Source organism: Danio rerio, chromosome 21 (genome assembly GCF_049306965.1).
Source record: "Danio rerio strain Tuebingen ecotype United States chromosome 21, GRCz12tu, whole genome shotgun sequence".
In the NCBI taxonomy this organism is placed as follows: domain Eukaryota; kingdom Metazoa; phylum Chordata; class Actinopteri; order Cypriniformes; family Danionidae; genus Danio; species Danio rerio.
Window position 1 is genome coordinate 42,788,227 of NC_133196.1, and position 23,274 is coordinate 42,811,500.

Here is a 23,274-nt window from a genome sequence, read left to right on the forward strand (position 1 = left end):
CGTGGATATGCTTTCCGTTGCGGTCAATGACATTTGATTTGACATTTTAATTCTACACAGATACACTGCTATATTCATTTTATTAAAACAACACTATTAGATTAGGGGGATAAACAGTTCGACAGACTCTGCTTTACTATTAAACTCATGAGCTGTCAGATGCAGTTTTCCTCATGCCATTATCTGCAGCAGTGTGTGTGTTTGCATTTACCTTTCATTAATGAAAGCGTTTACTGACGTTCAGACCGTCAGGTAACTGAGAGATGCGTCACGCTGAAATGACGGTGTGTTTGACTGAGGGAGGATAAGCATGTGCGTGTGTCGGGAATGAATATGAGTCAGAATTAAAGTCCTGTCCATCTGGTTTCCTGCAGACTCTGAAGCGTAAGGAGAAGGAGTACGAGCACGAGATGGAGCGTTTGGCCCGGGAGAAGATCGCCACGCAGCAGAGACTGGCAGAGCTGAAGAACGAGCTGAGCCAGTGTATCGACATCATAGAGATCAACAGGATACTGAGACAGACTGTCCAGCCTGAAGATGACCAGGCCTCCACATCTACAGCTTCAGGTACAGCACACACAAATAAGTGATCTACTGTCTTCTGCGTTGATGATACAATTGTGTTGAAATGTAATAATGTTACACAAAGACCTACTAGATGCTCATGTTCTTCACCAGTTAAGCCTGGTTTATACTTCTGCGTCAAGTGACCGGCGTAAACCCACGGCGCATGCAACGCGCGTAGCTGTGCATTTATACTTCTGCGCGCTGTCTCTGTTGGTCTGCATTAACACTTCCAAAACACTAGTGGGCAGTGAGGTGTTAATGTTCTTCTTTGTCGAGTTTCTTCGCTGCTGTTTTGTTTTTTCTGAACGCTTCCTGAATGTACAAGTGGCTCAAACTCGCTCATTTTGAGGCAAGAGACAGCAGACGTGCAACAATTTTAACTATGAGGTTAACACAAGGGATGCCATGGTTCTCAATATAATATTGAACCGTTCGGTACAACCTCCACGGTTCAATACCCGCTTGTGAATTGCGGTTAAACTGCTTGGTTTTGCGTTTAAATAATTTATGTGCGTGTTATATCTCCCCGAATTGACTGTGTGTGCCTGTAAGTCCAAGAGCTGAGACAAGGAAACTCCTCCCCATGAGTAAATATCCAATCACTATGCTCTAAAGTTAGGGGGCGCTTTACATTGCACTGAAAGGTATGCACAACTCTCACCGTGAGATGTTTTCTACTGCGTGCGCCTGGACGGAGGCTAGCGCGTTGCTCAGCTTGTGCGCATATTGTCATTCTTACATTAAATAACATATTGTTAAATAACAAACTTGCAAGCGGAAAAATGGTGATATGGGAACAGCCGCTGCTGTAGTTAATCCGGTGTTCGTGCGTATTAGCCTCGGTGTACATACTTGGAACTTTAAACTAGCGCACAGTTGGCAACTTGTCATAACTTTTCCGTGCAACAGAAATGCGGCTTAGAGAAGCCTTTACGATTAATTAACTGTGACGAATTAAAGCGCAGTTAATAGTGAAATCAGCTAATTGTTGCATCCTTATTAATGATTACAGTGCATTGTACAAAAGACATTTTCTACAAAACATATCCACTCGCTTATGTTGACTCACGCTCTGCGCATCCTCTGCAGCTCATACTGAATTGAACAGATGCACAACACTTCATAGCTATAGCGTTTTTCCACTGAACTAAATTTATTTTTATTGCTTGGCCACACTAATTGAAGGGCCAGAACAAATTGCTTCGGGGGCTGGGTTCGGCCCGTGGGCCGTCAATTGAATAGCCCTGGACTACAGTCTCGCATTTTTTCAGCACCGAGATAATTGAGATGGTTTCTTTATGTTTACTTAAGTACAAATATGTTTACTTGAAATTACCAATTTATCTTTATTAACTTCACATGTATGTTTATTTTCAAAGTGTAGGATTTTATGTGTTCCCGTTTGTACATGGGCTAACAGCAGCTGTGAGATTTCAGTGTTTACTTTTTTTATACAATACACTAGAAACTAGTATACTTTTCTTGGCTTTTAAGTAAAACAAAATGAGTATTGCAATAAAACATTATAATTTTTTTCTCCTCAACCTCTTACTGTTCCTATTGCCTATAGAATAATAATAAAAAAAACACGTCTCAAGCCATGAGAACCGAACGGAAAACCGTGGTAAAAAACCAAGGTATTTATTGAACCATGGGCTAACTGTATTGTTGCATCCATAGTAAACTCAAAACAAAACTTTCCATACAGAGCTCCTTCATGGCACTCCACACTTGTAAACAATAGCCGCGTTTCCACTATCACGCCTAAAGCGAGCGAGCCAGGGCGAGCCAAGGCCAGTAGCGTTTCCACTGTCACTTCCGGGGCCTAATCGGGCCAAAGTGGGGCTTTCTTGGGGCCAGCGGCCAGCCTTTTTCGGCCCGCCGAATACCTTGGGCCAAGGAGGGCCAGCTGGGGGTTCGGGGCGGAGTGAAAGGAGAGGCGGGCAGTTTTCTGATCGCACATGAGTATATGCGCCAAAGAAATAAAGAAATAAGGGAAAGAAAACATCTAGCCTTATAGTCTGGGGTCTTTTTGCGTATGATCACCCTTATGTTTCCCTTTTAAATGTAAGGCTGCTGCATAAAATAATAAAGTAGTTTTAATTTATAGTGACGTTTTTTGCTGCGTCCTCCTTTATGTTTCAATAATGCATAATAATCTTTACACCATATTAAAGACACAGCAGACAGTAAAGGTTTTCGAGAGTTTTTGTCAAATTTAAAATGTTTGTTTGTGCGCGTTTAGATGCCTGTATGTGTGTGTGAGACCGGGCTAAAGCGATCCTTCACAGCTCTGTTATGCCGCGAGCGGCTTTTTTTTTTTATTTATTTTGGTGATAATACACAATATAAATACAACAGAAGGAAAACTTAACAAAATACGTGCCCACTTTCGTAGACTTTAAACAATATAGTGTCATATCTTGATAAAATAGCCTAAGCTTTAATGAAATATAATTTAAAGAATTACAAATAAATATGAAATCACATTAAATAAATAAACTAATATAAAATAAACAAAAGCTAGCTATATGTAGGTAGCCTATATACAATACATAAATCGAACCGTTTTAAAGCCACATAAATAGCCTATAACTTTCATTTTACAAAGACCTGTCTGAAAAAAAAGATTTTCGATATTTTATAAAAACAATTAACACCGGAGAAGGTTTGAAATATTATTTATAAAGTATTTGGATACGATGATATTAATCAAATCGCGCAAACAGAGCATTATTCGGGTGAGTGAAAGCAGAATCTAGCCTATACCTTTTTTTTTCTGTCACTCAGTCCTGCGCAGCATTCGCTGCTTTAAACGCATATGGGGGAAAGTCCAAACACAAAATGTGTTCTATAAACTCAAACAACTGTTTATGTTTTTATATGACGTGGTTAAATTTATAAATGAAACTTTAAATGAAGAGCTTTAGTGAATAGCTGCCGAGCGCAACAAATATGGCTATATTTTTTAAGGCTACTCGCTCTTATGCTGAAACACTTAACACGACTTCTATCAAAACGAGGATGTTATAAAATACATGCAATATCGAGCTATAAAGGAGAATTTCTGTGGCTTTATATTATGGATGTGTGCGCTCTCTGTGATGGGTCCCTGCGTTCGGCGAGAGCAGTTGATGCACAATGCCAGTCGGTCGGCGAGTAAACAAATGTAATGAATGGAAATACACAGGTCTGTGCGTATAGACATTTCATGTACTGCTGTACAGTAACGTGTCATTTGTTTGTTTCGGTTGTCTTCATTTTAATGGTTTCGTTTCGTGATAATTCTATTGTGTGCTTTATCTGAAGTGGGCGGGTTGTGTGACGTTTGATTCGGGGACAATCTGTGGGCGGTGTTTGCGTGACGCGCTGTGAGCTATTAGCCCGTCAGTGGAAACGCGACATGATTTCGGCCTCATTTCTCAACCTCGCGGGCTATTGGCCCGCCCCGGCCCGATTAAAGCCCTGGCTCGCACTGGCCCGATAGTGGAAATGCGGCTACTCACTCCATCGGGCTCGCACCGCTCGCACGGCTTTCGGTCCCACCCACTTTCATCAGCGCTACCAAGCTGACCAATCACAGAGCTTGCGCTACGTGTCGTTGCGACGTGTAGTTATACTTTGTTGAGATGTGTGTGTCAGCGATGCTGACGGCCACGGCGTAGGGCTAAGCTTCAACTCCTAGGCTGCGCCGTAACATAAGCGTGCGCTTGACGTAGAAGTATAAATCAGCCTTTAGAAGCACAGCATTGTTTTTCTTGTGAAATTCCCAATTAGTTTAATGTGTCAAATGACCCTCTTTCTAATGAAAAAACAAAAGTTGGATCCGAGATGGCCGACTTCAAAATGGCCACCCTGGTCACCACCCATCTCGAAAAGTCTGCCCCCTTACATATACCAATGTGCCACAAACAGGATGTTAATATTTCCAACCATTCCCATTTTATTTAAGTGTTAATTAAATATTTTTAGTCTGTAATCAGGCCATTTGTCCTTAAACCTACAGTATTATTTCATACACACTGACTAATACTTCTGAATGACTTAGACAACATCAAATCTAATCACTTTGATCCTCTTTTCAGAAGGTGAAGACAACTTTAGCCAAGACCCTGAAGACGACATGCTGTCCTCTCCACCCTCGTCTGCTGCACCCAAACCTCCTGTCCCGCTGCCAGCAGAGCCCCGTGCAGCCATGCCTCCCCCCTCCATCCTCCCCACACACATCTCCATACAGCACAAACCCGTCCCGCCACCCTCCGCTCCACCCCAACCAGCGGTCCTCACCCCTCAGGCCATCGCTCCTGCGCCCCCGTCCCACGTCGTGTCCCCTCCACAACCCACAGTCATCACCCACGCCTCAGTGTCCCACGCCTCCGTCATCCACGCTGGACCAAAGCACCTGGCACACATAGCGCCCTCTAACGGCGGCCAGCCAATCGGACACATCACTGTGCATCCTGTTGCGCATCTGTACCCGCAGTCGGTGGCTGTTTCCCAGCCGGCGGTGGTGGGGCACATCACGCACACACTGGCGCACCATCCGCACGCACAGGTCAACGGCACGCCGGTCACTGGCCAACAGGCCACCGTTGTAGGAAAACCAACAGCCGTGGTGGCACACCATCACCCAGGGCTGGTGGGTCAGACAGTACTCAATCCCGTGACAATGGTGACTGTTCCTCCGTTTCCAGTGAGCACGCTGAAGCTGGCCTGAGAGAACACACACGCTCAAAGACTTCAGGACTCACAAAGCCAGAAAAGACGTCGAGCTACACGCTAAATGCGACGGGGTTGTGTTCAGAAATGGACTGCCGTCGCTCCTGCGTGTGAGGAAAGGGCTCGCGTGGCGGCCGATGCAGCGCTGGAATGAAATACATGCACTTGCTTGTCTAAATTAACCGAGACGTTAGATGTCGGTGTAATGTTAGAGTGGAGTGCTGAAACAAATCAATTCTTCCCGTTCTACCCTCCATGTTTTCTGTATGTCAATGCTTCACATTCATTCACCACCAAAAAAGCTAAATCAAATATGAGTGCTTAAAGGTCAGCATGCGGAGGAAGAGCTGTGTAAAATCATTGGATTAACTTAAGCTTGTTAAGCCTAAATAATATATTAAAGGGATAGTTCACCTTAAAATGAAACAAACCTACTATTTAATCACCCTCAAGTGGTTCCATACCTTTGAGTTTCTTCATTCCTAAAGAGACAGTTCACCCAAAAATGAACATTAACCTATTTACTCAACCTCGTGCTAAAGCTATTCAGTTTTCTTATTGAAGACTAAAGACACTGTCAAGAAAGCTGGAAACCTAGAGCTACTGACATCCTAAGTATTTGTTTTTCCTGCTGTGGAAGTCAACAATTAGAGGCGTTTAGCTTTCTTCAAAATATCTTCTTTAGTCTTCAACAGATGAAATTTGTAAATGTGACAATGTTAATTTTTGGGTGAACTAATAACTTTTAGGCATTGAAGTTAAAATAATTGTACGTTTTCCCTTTTAAAACTCTTCAAATGGGGCTCTTGAATTCAATCAGAAACAGGTACATTCAGACTTGAGACAGATCAGGTTCCTCAAAGTGTCTTGTGAGCAAATGCAAGTGCCTAATAAGCCCCAAATCAAGCCCAGTGGCGCCACCTGCTGCCTACGCACTGCAGTAACATTGCTGAAACTGCCATGAGCTGAGCGCATCTCTGCTGGAGCAAAACAAACACACTCTTAATGAAAAAGACCAGCGGGATGCAAGGAAACTCAATTAACAGACAAATCAACGGAAAGACCTGTACGCAAACGTGCACATTCAAGCATTTATAACAGAGTAAGAGCGTCTGATATTCAACACTTAGTAATAATACTTGATTAACGCTTTAAAGCGTTTCACTTCTTTAAATCAACAGCATTACCAATGTCCTCGTGCTTGTAGCAACACAAAGAAAATGAATGAAGTCTTAGACTATGTTAAGGTGGATTAATCTCTACTTCACTTGTCCAGTGTAGATCGGTGCCTGTCGTGTTCATTCTGTGTCCATCTCTGCACAGCCATTATCATGTGTGATTGTGTAAGCTGTCGTGAAGTAGGCGCTTGTTTATTGGCATTTTAGGAGGTTAAACATGCTGGGGTTTTGTGTTTCAGACACTTGACATCAGGATATAAAGCCTCTTTACATATAGCGGGGCTTTTCTTAAAGGGACAGTTCACCCCAAAATTAAAATTTGCTGGTCAGTGGCTCACCATCAGGCTGTTCTTCAGTCGAACATGATTGATTTTTGAAGGAAATTGTGGCCATTCAAATCAAGCCAGTAGTTACCTGCAGTTTGGAAGTCCAAATGAAATTGTATACATACTCAAGGCTGAACTAAATGAATAGTCGTGGCTCCTGTTGATACATTGAGGTCTTAATGAAGTAATACAACTAGACTGCAAGACACCTGAATGCATACATGGCTTGTTGGATGCTGATTTGTGTCTGAGTGAAACTCGAATGTGAGTTGAGGCTGTGTGAGTGTATATGAGAAATTGAATGAGGGTCAAGGCATTTAATTTGACAAAATAACATGTAAACAAAAGTATGTCCTACATTATTATGGATAATGTAAACCATGTTTGGTTTCCTTGCCATAGACCACAGGTGTCAAACTCAGTTCCAAAAGGGACACTCCTGAGCTTAATGATCCGTCTTTGACAGGGGTGTCAAACTCAATTCCTGGGAGCTGAAGCTCTGCACAGTTTAGTTCCAACCCTAATTAAACACACCTGATCAAACTAATTGAGTCCTTCAGGCTTGTTTGAAACCTACAGGTAAGTGTGTTGGAGCAGGGTTGGAACTAAACTGTGCAGGGCTTCGGCCCTCCAGGAATTGAGTTTGACACCCCTGCCATAGACGGATCGTTTAGATCTGGAGTGTCTCAACTTCCTTCAACACCCCTGTCTGGAAGTTTGTAGCGTAATTAAAAAGAGCTTGATTAGCTGATTCAGTTGTGTTTAATTGGGGTTGGAACTAAAATACGCAGAATTCCGGCCCTCCAGGATCGAGTTTGGACACCCCTGGTTTGCTTCACAATACCTCAACATGTTGCCTGGAGCCAGTTTTCCATTTTGTTTTGCCAGAATGTGGCTGTCAAAGTGCTGACTTGTGTCACCAAGTTAGTTTCAGCTAAAAATCTTCACTGTTCTACTGAAGAAGGGGAAAAAAGTAACCTGTACATATTGGATTGTTTAATGTTAAGCAAAGTAACAACAAATTTAAGTTTTGGGGTGAAGAGTCTCTATAAAGATGGCCTGTCGTTCTGAATGCACTCGCTTGGTTGAACCTGCACAAAATTAGCCATCTTACCGTTTCTCTATGTAAACCTGACGGGTGGATGGTTGGATACACCATGTTGTTGCTTTATACTGTCACTTTCAAACAGAACACTGTGATTCCTGCTCCTAACATCTTCTTCCTGCTGCAAACGCTCCCCAAATCCAAGGTTTGACCTTTCTCTTCCACTTCCTTTCCCTTATTTTGGGGACGTCTGTGAAGAGGGAGTGATACATGCTGTGCTTCACACTCAGTTAAAAACACAAACAAACGAGAGAGAGAGAAAAGCTTAACCTTTGTGAACTTATCAGTGTGTTTTTGTTTTTCTATTTTCATTTGAATATATGTGTATGGATGTATGTATATATGTGAGATATATGCACGCATTCACATATATGTGTATGTATTTTAGGATTAAACTGATGCCTGGTTTTGCATGTAGATTGCGGTTTTTGTTTGTTTTAATGTTATTCCCTCCCTCTTTTTCATTTTTTGGGACCATGTATCATACTGTATGATGTGGGCGGGACCGTTAGACCTCATTCTACATTGATATTATATATAAATATATGACAAACTGTGCATTTTCCCTATGGAGAAAGTTTAAGTTATATATCGCCTGTACATTTTGGGCTGCATTAAGATTCAAATTGTCCACCATGTTTAACTGAAATAGTAATAAACTTATTAAAAATATGCTAGATTACTACAAAAAAACAAAACAAAAACAATGACGATTCATAATAAATCTTATGACATTTACAAGTCAAGTTGTACTGGTCTTATTTCTCATGTACCACAACAGTTGTTCATATTTACATTAAACAAAACATTAAAGGTTCTGTTGTCAGCCAAAGCTCTAAAGATTCTGAAAGCTAAAAGCATACATTCACTTCAGTTTCCTCCATGTTAAGCATGTGAAATCTCATCCTAAATACACTTCAATTAATGGGTAAATCTTCATGTCCTTGGCGCATCTGTTCCTGAATCCTTTCCAGAACCTCCTGCATTCGACGCAACTGTAAAGAAAAAACAAACAAACAAAAACACAACATTAAATGATCAGGGGCCTGTTTCAGTAAGAAGGTTCAACCAACTCTGAGTTTAAACTTGTAAGTAGTCCATACTGTAATTTATTTAGCAAATTTTTGTCCATCGTAGTTTATGCACATATTTTCTATCGAATAAAAGTTTATTCTACTCGGTTTTGCGTGTGTTTTTTATGCGCATTTTCAATTTGTGCATCATGACGTTTCCATGAATTGTTTTTATGCACACCTCCAAAATGAGCATTAAAATAGGTGGGTGGAAACATAAGGCTAAGGCAAGAAATAATCACTTCGTCTTTAAAAAAAAAAAGGGGGAGAAGACTGACAGAAACTCTGAGTTTAGAGAATAAAACCTGCTCCTTACCAGTTTAAGTTCACAGAGTAAGTTACCACGGTAACTGACTCCGAGTTAAAGTTACCTCTCTTTCAGAAACAGGCTAGACTTACCCTGCTTTCTCGAGTTTGACAAACCTGCCGTTTTGAAACAGAAAACCCAGAGTGTCACTCATTTCAGGGTTAAAATACTCTGAATTTTCACTTAATCTCCTTTCTGAAACAGGCCCCAGGACAGACTCAAACAATAAAATGTGTTGCAAATCTAACACTAATCTAGCTACTCTTGCCATATTCATTGCGTCCAAAAGACATTTTCGAACTGCACTAACTTACAACAACAAAGATTTTTACATGTTGGGATTTTATGATTACAGATCGAGTGATATTGGAAAATATAATATGCATATCTGCTTGCCCTATAACCAGGGGGGCACACACAATCTGCAGACATCTGTTTTTGCATTTTCTGCACAGAATGTTTGTATCTGTGTATTTACTGCATGCTGAATGATTTTGAGATTAACTAAAAACATAATACATCAAATAAAATACTTAAGGTTTACAAAGTAAATCTAATCAGATCCAGTCAAAATAAGTCTCATTTCTCTACTGAAAGACAGAAAATATTTCAGTGGAAGAAACATATTGACACACACCTGCATAAATTAATCAATAGATTAAATGATGGGCTCAAAAACCAGTGGAAATCTGCATATTTGTTACAGATTCCTATAACTAACATGCAGAACTGATATTTAATGTTTATTGAACTCAACATAATTCTTTCTTTATAAGTCTTTTGTTAATACAGCAGACTTGCATCACTCGATATGCAATTATGTATTTCAAACAAAAAAAATAAAAAAGAAATTTCTAGTTTCTGCTATTTTTCATTTGTGAAAGCTAAATATTTTCATTAAAAGCTAAATATAAATACAAATTGGCATTGTTTATGTTCTAGTAGCAGCAGCATTTGTGATGTTAACTATAGGTCCAATTAGCCGGACAGTACAAGTCATTTTACCATTTACCATTGTCAACAATTGGCTTTAGGTTTTAGGTTATTTAGTTTTAATAATATTGACTCTTGTTTAAAGCAAAAAATGACCATTCCTAGGCATCAGTCTGTTGTATATATATATATATATATATATATATATATATATATATATATATATACAAGAATAATTTAGTGCATTTTATTGATTTATTTATTGAAATATTGGCAATTTACATAAGTACATTTAAATTCATAATGTCAACAGCAAAATCATATTGGGGTGGCCAGAGTTTACCCAGAGGTGGCCGTGGCCACCCCTTGGGGGCGCACCTGACGATACCCAACCCTACCTCAAAACATGTGCGCTTTTTAATTGCAGCAAACTGTTTGGAAGCAATAAAAGTGTACAACATGTACAAAATCTTTATATGCATTGACCCAGAGACTGTTAAGATGCATGTCACTGATAAGAAGATGACGGATGTTTACTGTATGATGATCTAAATGGCCTTAAACACCCAGCAGGCACAAGATCTCAACATGACGTCAGAATGAAGTTCTACACCAGTGTCATGGGAATGTTTCATTTTGGCTTTACATGAAAATCATGGAAATGTCAGATTTGATGCCAAAATGATGTTGGTTTAAGATGTTGGCTCGACATTGGATTTTGGTCACTTTCCAACACAACCTAAAAGTCAACCAAATATCCACGTCATTTGATGTTGTTACTGAACAAATAACGTTGTCCTTAGACGCTGCTGGCAAGACATTGATTTTTGGTCACCTGACATCACAACCTAAATCTATTCTAATGTTAATGTCTTATGAGTTGTGTGCCTGCTGGGCAATAACTCAATGCACTACAGAATGTTACGTTTACACACACATGCACAAATTACATGTAAACGTATCAGCTTTTAAAAGCGTAAAACTATCTACTCACTACTCATGAGTCCTTTTGAAAGGGTTACTTTTTACTCATACTTTAAGTAATATTTACAACAGATACTTTTTACTGTACTTACACTACATTTTCAGGCAAGTAATGGTACTTTTACTTGAGTATGATTTCTCAGTACTCTTTCCACCACTAGTTATGTCACATTTTAGTTAAAGTTTGCTCATTAAAAGCAAGTCATCATTAATTACAACACTGCTGCACTGACAGTCCTGCAATCAGTTCTCAAACACCGGCTATTTGTCAGTGAATGCGATTGAACAGCTACAGTATATACAGTATATACACACACTAATGAAGGGCTGACGGGGTGTGGCTAAGCATATTTCACCCCAGCAGTCAAACAGAGAAGAACTGCCATTCAAAATCAAAGAAAGTGGTTAGTTTTTTATTGAGAATTACTAAAACTGAAGATTAATTGTTCACTTTAAGACTAGCAATGGGCACTAGCACAATAAACATTGTAAATTTTAATTTCATGCTGACTTTAAATACTGGTAAAACCAATCTTCATTTGTAATTATTGTAATTCTGGTGTGGTGTGAATGCACTTTTACTAATAGCATAACACTAATGTTTCTTTAATAAAAAAAGTGAAAGAGTATGTGTAGAGAAAATGGCAGGTTATCATCCATTAATGTATATTCTAGTGCTTTAACAATCAAACCAAGCAGTTACCTCTTCATCTTTCTCCCAAATAAGGCGCTCAGTTTCAGTGTCCACAGACACCAGAGGCACAGGAAGATCTGACGGGCTCTCTCTCAGCCGGCTATTCAGACTGGATGACAACAATCACAGTAAGACAGATATAGTTGTACCATCCCACAATTGGAGCCGTATTTATGAAAAACATTTGATCACATAAAGGGATAATTCACCCACACATGAAAACTCTGTCATCATTTACTCCCTCTGCTTGATCTAAACCTGTTTGAGTTTCTTTCTTCTGTTGAACACAAAGGAAGATGTTCTGAAAAACAGCCATGGACTTCCGCAGCATTTTTTCTTTCTACTATAAATTTCACTAGGTAGGTTTCCATCCACCTATTTTTATGCACATTTTAGAATATTGCATAAAAAATGATTTATAGAAACACCAAGATGTGCATAAATTTGGAAAAATGCTCAGAAATAAATGTAAAGGAAAAAGACTCACACAGCTTTTCCTACTGCAGTAAATTCTGTGAAGTGGCGATGTTGATCTCTTTGACTCACTAGATGAAAATGCTGCTTCATTCGCAAATCTTTTATGTGATATTAAAATTTTGCACATAAATGTAATTTGTGTTTTTGAACAAAAAACTAGCTACTGGCTGCTGGTGTCCAACATTTCTTAGAAAATCTTGTTTTGTGTTCAGAAGACAGAAATAGCTCTAAGTTAAAAGGTTTTTCTGAAAGCGAGTAAATGATAAGGAGGTTTTCATTTTTGGGTGATTATCGCTTTAAAGTTACGTTTAGGTTTCTGGGAGTCTTAAATTCCTTCAAAGAATATAATTAACCAATATTAAATCTGCAGAAGCCTTACACAGGAACTTTCATATTTATAAGCACTGTATTTGCATGAAAAGTGTATAAAGCCATTTCAGTGTCGGAGCAGACATGCATGCTTTCCTTTTTTATCATCATGCATTTGCTGCACTTTTGTAAAAGAAAAAGAAAAATTGACAGGGTGGCTCAGTGGGTCGCTCTGTCGCCTCACAGCAAGAGGGGCGGTGGTTCAACCCCAGCTGGGTCATGTTGAATTTCTGTGTGGAGTTTACACATTCTCCCCATAGGTTTCCTCTGGGTGCTCCGGTTTCCCCCACAGTCCAAAGACATGCGCTATAGATGAATTGGGCAAGCTAAATTGTCCATATTGTATGTCCTGGTCCTCCAGGTTGGGGGTTGAGCAATGGGCTAACAACCCTCCACATAAAAACTAGATGTTACAAAACACCAACATGGTAAATATCAACTTCAACATAAATGGCCCTGGGAGTAAGGAATTAAAGGGGTGGTCTTGAATGTAATTTTAAGGCTTGGTTGTGTTAATAAGATGTAAAGCAATGTGTGCTCATGTTTCACTTGAAGGAAATCCCTTTATTTTTTTATAAATCTCTCTTTGATTATACACAGCTACTCAGCTAACATGAAAAGTATATATTTCCTAGTTCCTCTGAAAGGCCCGCCCTCAAGTGACTCTGATTGGTTATGTGTCATAATGTGCTGTGATTCATGGGTCAGCTCCACATCATGCCCCTACAAGCACGCACATTTCTGCTGTGTAAACAGTTAGTCAACCTCCCGCCCGCTCTCTAAAATAAAATCTGACAAGTGTCTGTAATGAGTGAAAATGGGGTGCGGCTCCTTTAAGAGGCATCGCTATTGCGTGTGTCTATGTGTGTGTGTGAATGTGTGAACTTTTTCTAGACGTGCATAACGTGCACGGGACTTCCTTTTTCTTTTTCTCTGATGCTCGGAGTAAGTTATTTTCTGTAATATATCGTGACAAGAATAAAGCACAAGATGTGGGATGCTACCTGTGTGAGCCTTGATTTATTTTTCTGCTGCTACATGAGTTAGGTGAGCTCTCCTGTATTTTTTTTTACTCAAAGTGTTACATGACGCACATACACACATATCCGGAATATGCAGGTGTAAGTAATTATAATCATCCATTGCAATGCAAAGTCGCACACACGCATAGAGAGAGGATGCATATGCCGGTAAAGTGTGTGTGTGTGTGTGTGTTTACAGCAGTTTGACTGATAAATATGAATTTGTAGCCAAACCGTTTGCTGTGCAAAACAGCATTACCTGTTGTTTACATCATTGCCACAGCATACCATTAACGCTAGACACTGAACATGTCATGATCAATTTTAACAAATAAAAACACTTACAGGTTGCAGCTCACAGCTTCTGCTTTGAGGAGATTTTAACTGAATCCAGCACTGAAGTGGGAGAGATTCTGGAGCTCTTTTGTCAAATCATGCTTGCTATGTATTTTATAATTCTCTGGAACAAAATTAATATTGAACTGTAAGCACTTCTGTCTTTGTGTTGTGTCCTTTGGAAGCCCAAATACAGAAACAGATGAAGCTTTGTGGAAATAGCAGCGCTTGCTATAACATCTCTGCTATAACATTACAGCGCCTCTGGCCACGGCCCTTAGCTGTGAAGTGTGTGTGTGCGGTAAAAATACATTTGTGATCTCACAAGGGCCTGAAGACTTTTTTTGTAGTCCCTAAAATCCGCTCATAGTAGGTTTTGCTAAGCTAGCTCTGTAAAAAACAAGGTCTCCCTTTGCATTGAACTTCGAGCTTTTTACATTCAGAGATGCTGTTTATGTTCACACAGCTACATTACACATCAACTAAAGTTTAAAATATGATATCGTAGTGGACCACCCCTTTAATTAAAGAAGTTTACACACGCAAAAAAAGAAAAGAAAAAAAACAATACTGTGAGACAAGTGAGTTCTGTTTTTGTAAAAAGGCCTTTACCTTCACTAAATCACCAAAAAAAAAAAAGAGCTTTTTTCCAACATTCTCAAACAGTTGTTTTAACATCGACAGACTCTTTTATGTGCTAATAATATTCATTATAGAGCTGTGAAGAAAAATCAGTTCTGCGGTTTTCAAAATGCATCGAGTGCCATCTGCTGTTCAAAATCAGTGCAGAATTGATTTTTAAAATGACAACTCTATAAACTGGGGAGTGCTTACAAGAATTTCAAGATCATTTGTGATTCATAAATGTGTGTTTGTGCGCACATTAATTTTCTCTAAATCACACATTAAAGAAATAATTTAGGATGTTTTAAACATTTTTTTTTAAATAAATGAGGCTTGTGATTACCAAGAATAATGACAGCATTGTTTCAAATGATGTGAGTTTTTCCACTGACCTGCGTTTCCTCTCTCTGACCACCATGCGGGTCATATTCTGGATGCACTGAGCGCGGTAATTTTCATAATGTGTTTCCCTCGTCACGTCCTTCAGGTCCTGCATGTGTGTGCGAACCAACATGTTCCTCAGCTTCAGGAAGTCGGAGTGCTCAGGATTCTCCACTGCAGGAGGCAAGACACATTTGTGTATACTCTACTGCTCTTTTCACAAATTTTCAAGCTGCAAAAAATGAAGATGTTTGTTTATCAGATTCCTTTATGCCAGGGGTCACCAACCTTATGGAAACTGAGAGCTACTCCTTGGGGACCGATTAGTGTGAAGGGCTACCAGTTATTAAATAACACATTTTCCTTAATTTACTTTTAATTATATGTTATTATTAATAATTAATAATATTCATCTATGTGAAGACATTGATCATGTTAATGACTTCTCACAGTAGTTGTCAACAATGATTTAAAAAGTTAAATAAAGATAAATATCAATATGCAACATTTCATTTGTCTGAAATTGTTTTTAAAGTTTTTTTTTATTTATAACAAAGTAATTTTCAAATTTACACCAATGCAAGTGTGATTTCAAAAGAATACCTATAAAAATATTAGATGCAGCTTACTCATATGTGGTGCTATGGTGAGCTATTTTTAGAACAGGCCCGCGGGCAACTCATGTGAACCTGGCGGGCTACCTGGTGCCCACGGGCACCATGTTGGTGACCCCTGCTTTATGCTTTATAGCAGTTTTAAGTGGCTCACAGAGTGAAATGTTGCACGCTGCTTTTATAACCCCAAAGGTGGCATTTCTTTTCACTTTTTGGTATGACTTGTCCTCATGTGAATGCCCCAAATGTGATTTAAAAGGAGAGATTTAACACATTTCAAAACATAACAGTTTTAATACTTAATTTATAATGAATAATTTATTCCATCTTCGCTATAATAACAGGTGCACAATATTTTACTAGTTATTTTGCAAGATAGTATTCAGCTTAAAATGCTATTTAAAATCTTTACTAGGTTAATTAAGTTAACTAAGCAAGTTAAGTAGGCAACAGTCATTTGTTTTGTGGGCAGTCCAAAAAAAAAAAAAAAATCTATTTTGTTGAATTAATGACTATAGAAAAGTTTGGGTTCTTTGGTTAAACAAGTTGAGAATCACTCATACAGAATAAGTATTGTTGTTTTTTGCTATGATACAAGCAATTAAAAAAGTTTAAAAAAGTTGCACATGTATGCTAATAGGAAGAAGCACCAGGGGTTCATTCTTCGTACCTCGCTTAAATGATCTAAGATGATTTGGCAGATCCTGGATCTTTTAATCTTGATAACTGATCTCTGGCTAATTTGGTTCTTCAAACAAGTTCGTGAATCAGATTAGAATGTCTGGATGAACTGATCTGAGATCGCTGTATGTGTTGTGAAGGACAGATCTATCGATCCTTAAAATCATGATCAGCAATGCAACGATTGGCTGACGGCACAGCAGCGTAATGACATCATCTGATTAATATTTAATTATCCATGTGAGCAAACTTACATCAAATTAGCAGTAAACCGTTTGTTAAATATGATACGCAATAACTTTTCACATATGTTGTGAACTGCAGGCTTTACACTTTCATGTATCAAGAGTATTTATCATGTATTTCAATGCATATCAGTGTATTTAGTTCTACATTTAGAAAATATTTTCTTTATTACAGTAGCCGTTTTTTTTAATCGCTGTATGGAATAACTGGATGTTTACAAAAGCATTTTGATATTGGTAAAGGCGTCTGCAACTTTTCTGAAGCATAATCACTGGCATATTTACTGTCAAAACATGTTCATGACTGCATTAATGTATTATTTCTTTTTTTTTTAAAGTCACATATTGTGCATTTCTATTATCATACACAAATTGTACTAAAGCGATCTAAAAAGTTCATATCAATAAATTTTCTCTTTGTACTTTCATTTCGAGGGTGCAGATTGCATAAGTTTTGTTCATATAACTTTATTTATTTTATTAATAACTATAACTTTATATATATAGTTAATTTTTTAAACTATTTTCCCAAGTGTATAACTACTACTGTAAGAAAATATCATAATTCGGTACTTTCTCTATTATCTTTGCTTGATCTGAGCCGATCTAATCCTGTTTATATTAATTGAACCTGCTTCCGATCAGGTTTGAGCTAGCAGAACTGTTGCTATGACAACAACTCTCAGATCAGCTTTGAAGAACGAAACGATCCTGGATCATGTCAAATCGTCAATATTCAAATTCAGCTAACTGAGTAATCCACGATCGAAGAACGGACCCCAGTACTGTAGATTGGTCTCATAACATTTTTTAACTGCAAGTTCTCTACTTGGTACTATGTAAGAATAAACTGTCTAGATTATTACAGCATAGATTATTTTCCAAGACAGTTAATTTCTCATGTGAATGTGTAGAAATACAATATTATGTACACAAAAACAATACCACAGTACCCTAAGTACTGTACCTTCCACCAATCCCCAGGGATACTGCCGGCCTCTGAACCGCCTGCCCTGGCTTTCAACTTGAACATTACTGCCAATTACCGCAAAGGGAACGCTATCCTGTAACAAAGCAAATCCAGATTAGAACCAAATCAGTGTTAGTCAGTGAGTCAGTGGTGTGTAAATGTGCTCACCTTCAGTTCCTGCTGCTGGAGTTTGAACTCGTCTTCCTCATCTGATTCACACTCAGGGAACTGGTAGATCATGATGTCAAATCTCTCGATCTCCTCTCGAATCTGAAGAGAAAACAAACCAACAATCATTTTATGTATATGGTGATTATTATTATTAGAATCATTAATATTATTATTATTATTATAAATTGCACCTTCATTTTCATTTTTCTGACTTCCTCTGGAGTTAGACTGTCGGTTTTGGCCAGCACAGGCACTATGTTGACTTTCTCATGGAGAATCTTCATGAACTCCACATCAATTGGTCTGAGACTGGAAAAAAAGAGGGGAAAAGGCAATGTCATGTTCACAAATTTATGTGAAACTCAATATTTATGTTAAACTGAATTCATCTCTAGATTATGGTTGCAGTACAATGCATCAGTTTATAAATTGACTACAGCAGTTAGTCAAGGCTAAAATGCATTGTCTATGTTGTTTCAACAATATGAGCTGATGTTACATTACTCTGACACTCTCGTTGAAAAATTACGTTTTCCACTTTATTGACAAGCTAAAAAACGAAATCTGAGTATATGTGGGATAAAATATCTATAAACACAGGCCACTTTAGGTACAACTGTTTAACTGCTTAAAGCAAATATCTAATTACTCAGAGTGAATCCTAGAGTTAAAACTCACTGCGTTAAAAAAACAAAATGACACCAAACCCCTGAATCAGCTTCATTGTCAACAAACAACTGTGAGAAGTATCAGTCAGTAATATGATAAAAGGGAACTACAAATTTCAAAATAAAACAGAAAATAAATGCACATTAAACCATTTAGCCTACATAAACTAGTAGTCTCATAAATTTGAATACAATTTAATCAAGTTATCAAATTTCATTACACTTTTTCTTCCCTTTATGAATTAAATATACATTGATTCTTAATAATGTTACCTTGGTTGTTCCATGAAGTGAATCAATGGATATTTCATTTCATTGTGACTCACTCATGTATTGTTTGATTAACTTCAAATAACAGAGTTGTCACTTTAAACCAATAAATGACAAGCATACGGCTACCGTTTAGGCTTAAATAAGACAAAATTAAATGTAAATATATTATATAGTGTATGGTCCACCCAGTTGGCCCAATGCCGGTGTCCACTGGTGGATGAAGGTTCACTGCATGTTCGGTCTTTCCAGTGCACAATGTTGATTTATATTAAACTTAACTCATATCTGACTCCAATTTTAGTATGAGGTGGTTTAGAATATTAATATATTTATCCTCGTTTTATCTGACTCCAATTATAAAACATTAAGAAGATTATATCAATATGTAATTTAGATAAATGTTTGAACCGTTTGTCTTCACTAGTAACTATTACATCCGTTCATTCGGGTGCTCATGTCGCTCAGAGAAATCGCCTCGGCCGAAGGCGTCCCTCACGGTCACACTCCGGTCAGTCTTGAATATTAAACAGAGGTAAATTGACTAATACTTTAGATGGCCGCTACCAGCGCGCTCGTTCTAAAATACTTTAGTTAGTCCCGCTTAGATGTACACCTTTGAGTTAAGACAATCATCATTTCTAATTAGAGGTTAGGGCATTAATATAAATGTACCCGACTACTGGACTCTATAGTAACTTTGGTTTTCACCAAGCCCATGGTTTCCCATATGAACTTAATTTAGAATAATATTACCTTCAAACAAAGGTCGGGTACCCAATCTAGGTTAGTCGTGCAACACCTTGTTGACCTAGACGGAAGTTATCGCCCTTTCCACCTAAGTACACATGAATCAATATCAAGAGTCAGCCGGATCGCTAAAACACAATTAGTGTGCCAATGCTCCATCTCAATTGGATTTTAGTCCGTCTACTGACCTGACGCAAGACGTGCGGAAACAAGGATACAGCGTAATCTACTTAAATTAATAATTACAGAGTGAGCAAAATATGGTCAAACATTACAATTTATTAGTCAGGTAAATGTATTATGCCAATTCAATCAGTCAATTCATAAATGATCAATACAGAACATCAAATTATCAAAGATAAATCCAAGATGAAAAAGATGCATACCTGACTTTGAAATATACATAACATGGGGCAGACCCCATGTTATGGGCTGATCTGGTTAGGCAGAATCGCCCTGAGCTTTTCTTAGTCCTTACCTTAAATAATCCAAGAATTCCCTCAAGGAAGGGGGTGTGAATGTATAACAAAAGGCATTCACACTTAGTGTCACACCCCTCACAGTGGATCAAAAGATGCCTGAAGTTATATATTTATTGTTCTGATTATGTCTATTTCTGAGAGAATGAGACCATTGTACCAATCGCACTGAGACATTTCAAATAATATCAAACATGATAGTTAAAGTCAGTTTGGTTAATTCTAGAACATTCAAACATTGAAATGACCATATGCGTGAGTTGGGGGGATGAAGCAGACTCGGATGCAAATGCAGCAGGAACTGGTTTTTCCCGCATTCCTCCCTGGTGGGTTGTGAAGTCACCAGTCTCTGTTTTCAGCTCATGTTTTGAATTGTCAAAGATATCAGAATATTTGCAATATTTCAATTCTTACAATAGACTCATCATGTATGTTTATACAACAGTTCTGTCTGGATCTTGAATCTAATTGGCTGAGTAGCTGTGTGATACTCTGCAAATAACAGCACTCGTCCGGCCTCTTCACCCTTCACCTTTGTCCACATACAGCGACAAGCAGAGGACACTCTACAGTTTGACAAGTATTGCTGCTGTTGGGCAACATAATGTACCGCTGAGACTTGTTTTAGTCGAGAATGTAGTTGTTTAGATTGCAACGATGCAGTTTATTTTTACGGATAGTGCCTAATTTAAAATAATGTTAATTTAGGAGATTCATAGCATCGGCTGTCATCAATCTGTCTGAGCAGAACAAATAAAATGAGGGTTGACGTTCCACCACAAGATGGCCACAGAGACTGTTTAATATGCCCTTAGACTAAAAAAAAACTCAGCATGTTCTTAATGTAAGTTTCAAACTACAGCTGAACAAATCAGATAAATTATAAATCAGGTAAGTGACTTTCTAAGTCAATCTCTCTCCCTTTTGTATTTTGTAGTGCTGTATTCATACCACAGAAACTGGTAGTGTTTGCTTTGCTTTGGCTTTTTCAGGGTTAATTGTGAAATCCTGATTGCAACAGAAACACTGGGAAATCTCTGTAGACTGATGGCATTTCATGCCGTTCAGCCTTACAATCTTAAAATGTGAGCAAAAAATCACTTGTTTTGTCATCACTTTAATGATAAAGCTATATAATCATACAGTGATGTTTGTATATGAGCAACGGTTTCTGCTGTTCTGACGTCAGCTGCAGATATGTATGAACAGCAGAAGAAAATAGTTCCTCATACAAAAGAATTTTTAAACTCTCCCTGTTTGATTATCTTTATTATATACACGGTTGTACCATCAAACTCTTGTATAAATGCAATATCACACAAGTAGCGGTGTTAAATGGCTGTACTGTATATCGGAACAGGTGGGGGGCATTAAGACCTCAAGTCAACGCATGCCTCTCACCAGTATTGACATACATGTGCTACTTGACTGATATTGCTCATTTAAATATATAAATAATATAATAATAATAATAATAATATATAAATATATTATAATAATATATTATTATTAATAAATTAATTATATATTAATTTTATATATATATATATATATATATATATATATAATGTTATTAATATATATATATATATATATATATATATATATATATATATATATATATATAATAAAATAATATTAAATATAAATTAAAATATTTTTACATATTTTGTGTGTATTCTTGTGTGAGAATTGATAGTGTAATCAGCCAATAACGACAGCAACTATATGCATTTAGACATGTAGAAAAAGTCAACAAGTTCACTGAGCATCAGAATGATACAGAAATGTGATTTAACTGACTTTGGATGTGTTGGGTGAATGGTCCTAGATGATACAATCGCTACAGTCATGTTTCCACATATTGTTGTGCATTTTGGATTACAGCATAACAATGCTTACATGGAAGTGCAAGTAAGTAGGAAAGTGTTACCCGTGGCCGAAGGGCGAGATGAAGTAGAGGCAGCAGTGCACACGATTGTCCTGGATGTTCTTACGGTTGAGGCCGCTTTCGTCACGAAAGTATTGCTCAAACTGCTGGTCAATGTAGTCCACAATTGCCCTCCAGCTATTACAAGAAATTAAATGGAGATAGTAATGAGAAAATGTACTCCATATAATATATAGTTACTCTGTATCATCAAAGTCACACACATATGACAAGGGCCAGACAGAATCTGCAGACATTTTTTGCTATTTCTGTGGAGAATTTCGCTAAAAAAATAATAATAATAAAAAAAAAAACTAAAAAAAAAAAAAAAAACGGCGGATTAATGCGGAATGATTTTGGGAGTATCATAACTATAAACCTTATATATGAAATAAAAAAATACTCTTTATTTTTATTTAATGCAAATCCAATTAGGTCTACTTATTTTGTAAACAAAGCAAATCTCTCATACATCTACTAAAAGACAGAAAATATTACTTCACAAACGATTTCATATTAGTCAATAAAATTACTGTAATTTAAAAACTGGATACATAAAAAATACACACATTTACACAAATAAATAAACACTGAATGATGGGCTAAAAAGCTGCGGATTTCTGCACATCCATATTTCCGTGTGGGCCTACATACGACTCATTTCAGAATTGTGGAAAGATTTTTCATTAATTTTGCATAAACTGGAGTGATTTAAATGTAGAACATATAGTTAATTGAACACATTATTAATGTAAATAATGCATTACGCTTAAATGTGAAAGGGAACATTTGATTCTGTTACTAACAGAGTTGTAACAGAGTTGACATTGCATGGTTTTGTGCTTTAACTTAAGATGCTAACCTCAGACCAGACACCACAAAACATCTTTAAAACAGAATGTTATGTTTTCATTGTTTCATTGTTTTTAAAAAGTGAATGAGAAATTGACAGAAATATCACAATAACAGTTAACAATTTAACAAAATAACAGTAACGTCTTTCAGATGAGATGTTAAAACGAGGTCCTGACTCTCTGTGGTCATTAAAAGTCCCATGACACTTCTCGTAAAGAGTAGGGGTGTAACCCCTGGCCAAAGTCCCTCAATCGGTCCTTACGATCATGGCCTCACAATCATCCCCATCCGTCAAATTGGCTATATCACTGTCTCTCCCCTTAACCAATAACTGGTGTGTGGTGAGCGCACTGGCGCCGTTGTTCTGTGGCTGCCGTCGCATTATTCAAGTGAATGCTGCACAGTGGTGGTGGTGTGGAGAGACCCCCCTCATGATTGTGAAGCGCTTTGGGAGTATAGCCATACACAATAAATGTACTATATAAAATACACACCACATTACTGTATTGGTGTATCTTAAATTAATAGAAATAAATGACAAGCATC

General features: G+C 37.8%; 2 protein-coding genes across 3 annotated transcripts in view; one reads left to right on the plus strand and one right to left on the minus strand.

The window, feature by feature from the left end:
• mntb (MAX network transcriptional repressor b) overlaps window positions 1–6,507 on the plus strand; it is a 45,937-nt gene extending 39,430 nt beyond the window's left edge. The window contains exons 6-7 of one of the 2 annotated variants that reach the window (XM_005170271.6): window positions 375–567; window positions 4,653–6,507. In XM_005170271.6, coding sequence (XP_005170328.2) covers window positions 375–567; window positions 4,653–5,284 — 825 coding nt within the window. In that variant the 3' untranslated portion in view covers window positions 5,285–6,507. 2 annotated transcript variants of the gene reach the window in all.
• A 2,130-nt stretch (window positions 6,508–8,637) lies between these two features.
• Window positions 8,638–23,274, minus strand: part of septin4a (septin 4a) — a 28,153-nt gene continuing 13,516 nt past the window's right edge. The window contains 7 exon segments of the mRNA NM_001037379.2: window positions 8,638–8,890; window positions 11,896–11,995; window positions 15,107–15,269; window positions 17,603–17,699; window positions 17,774–17,875; window positions 17,968–18,085; window positions 21,877–22,011. Coding sequence (NP_001032456.2) covers window positions 8,813–8,890; window positions 11,896–11,995; window positions 15,107–15,269; window positions 17,603–17,699; window positions 17,774–17,875; window positions 17,968–18,085; window positions 21,877–22,011 — 793 coding nt within the window. The 3' untranslated portion in view covers window positions 8,638–8,812.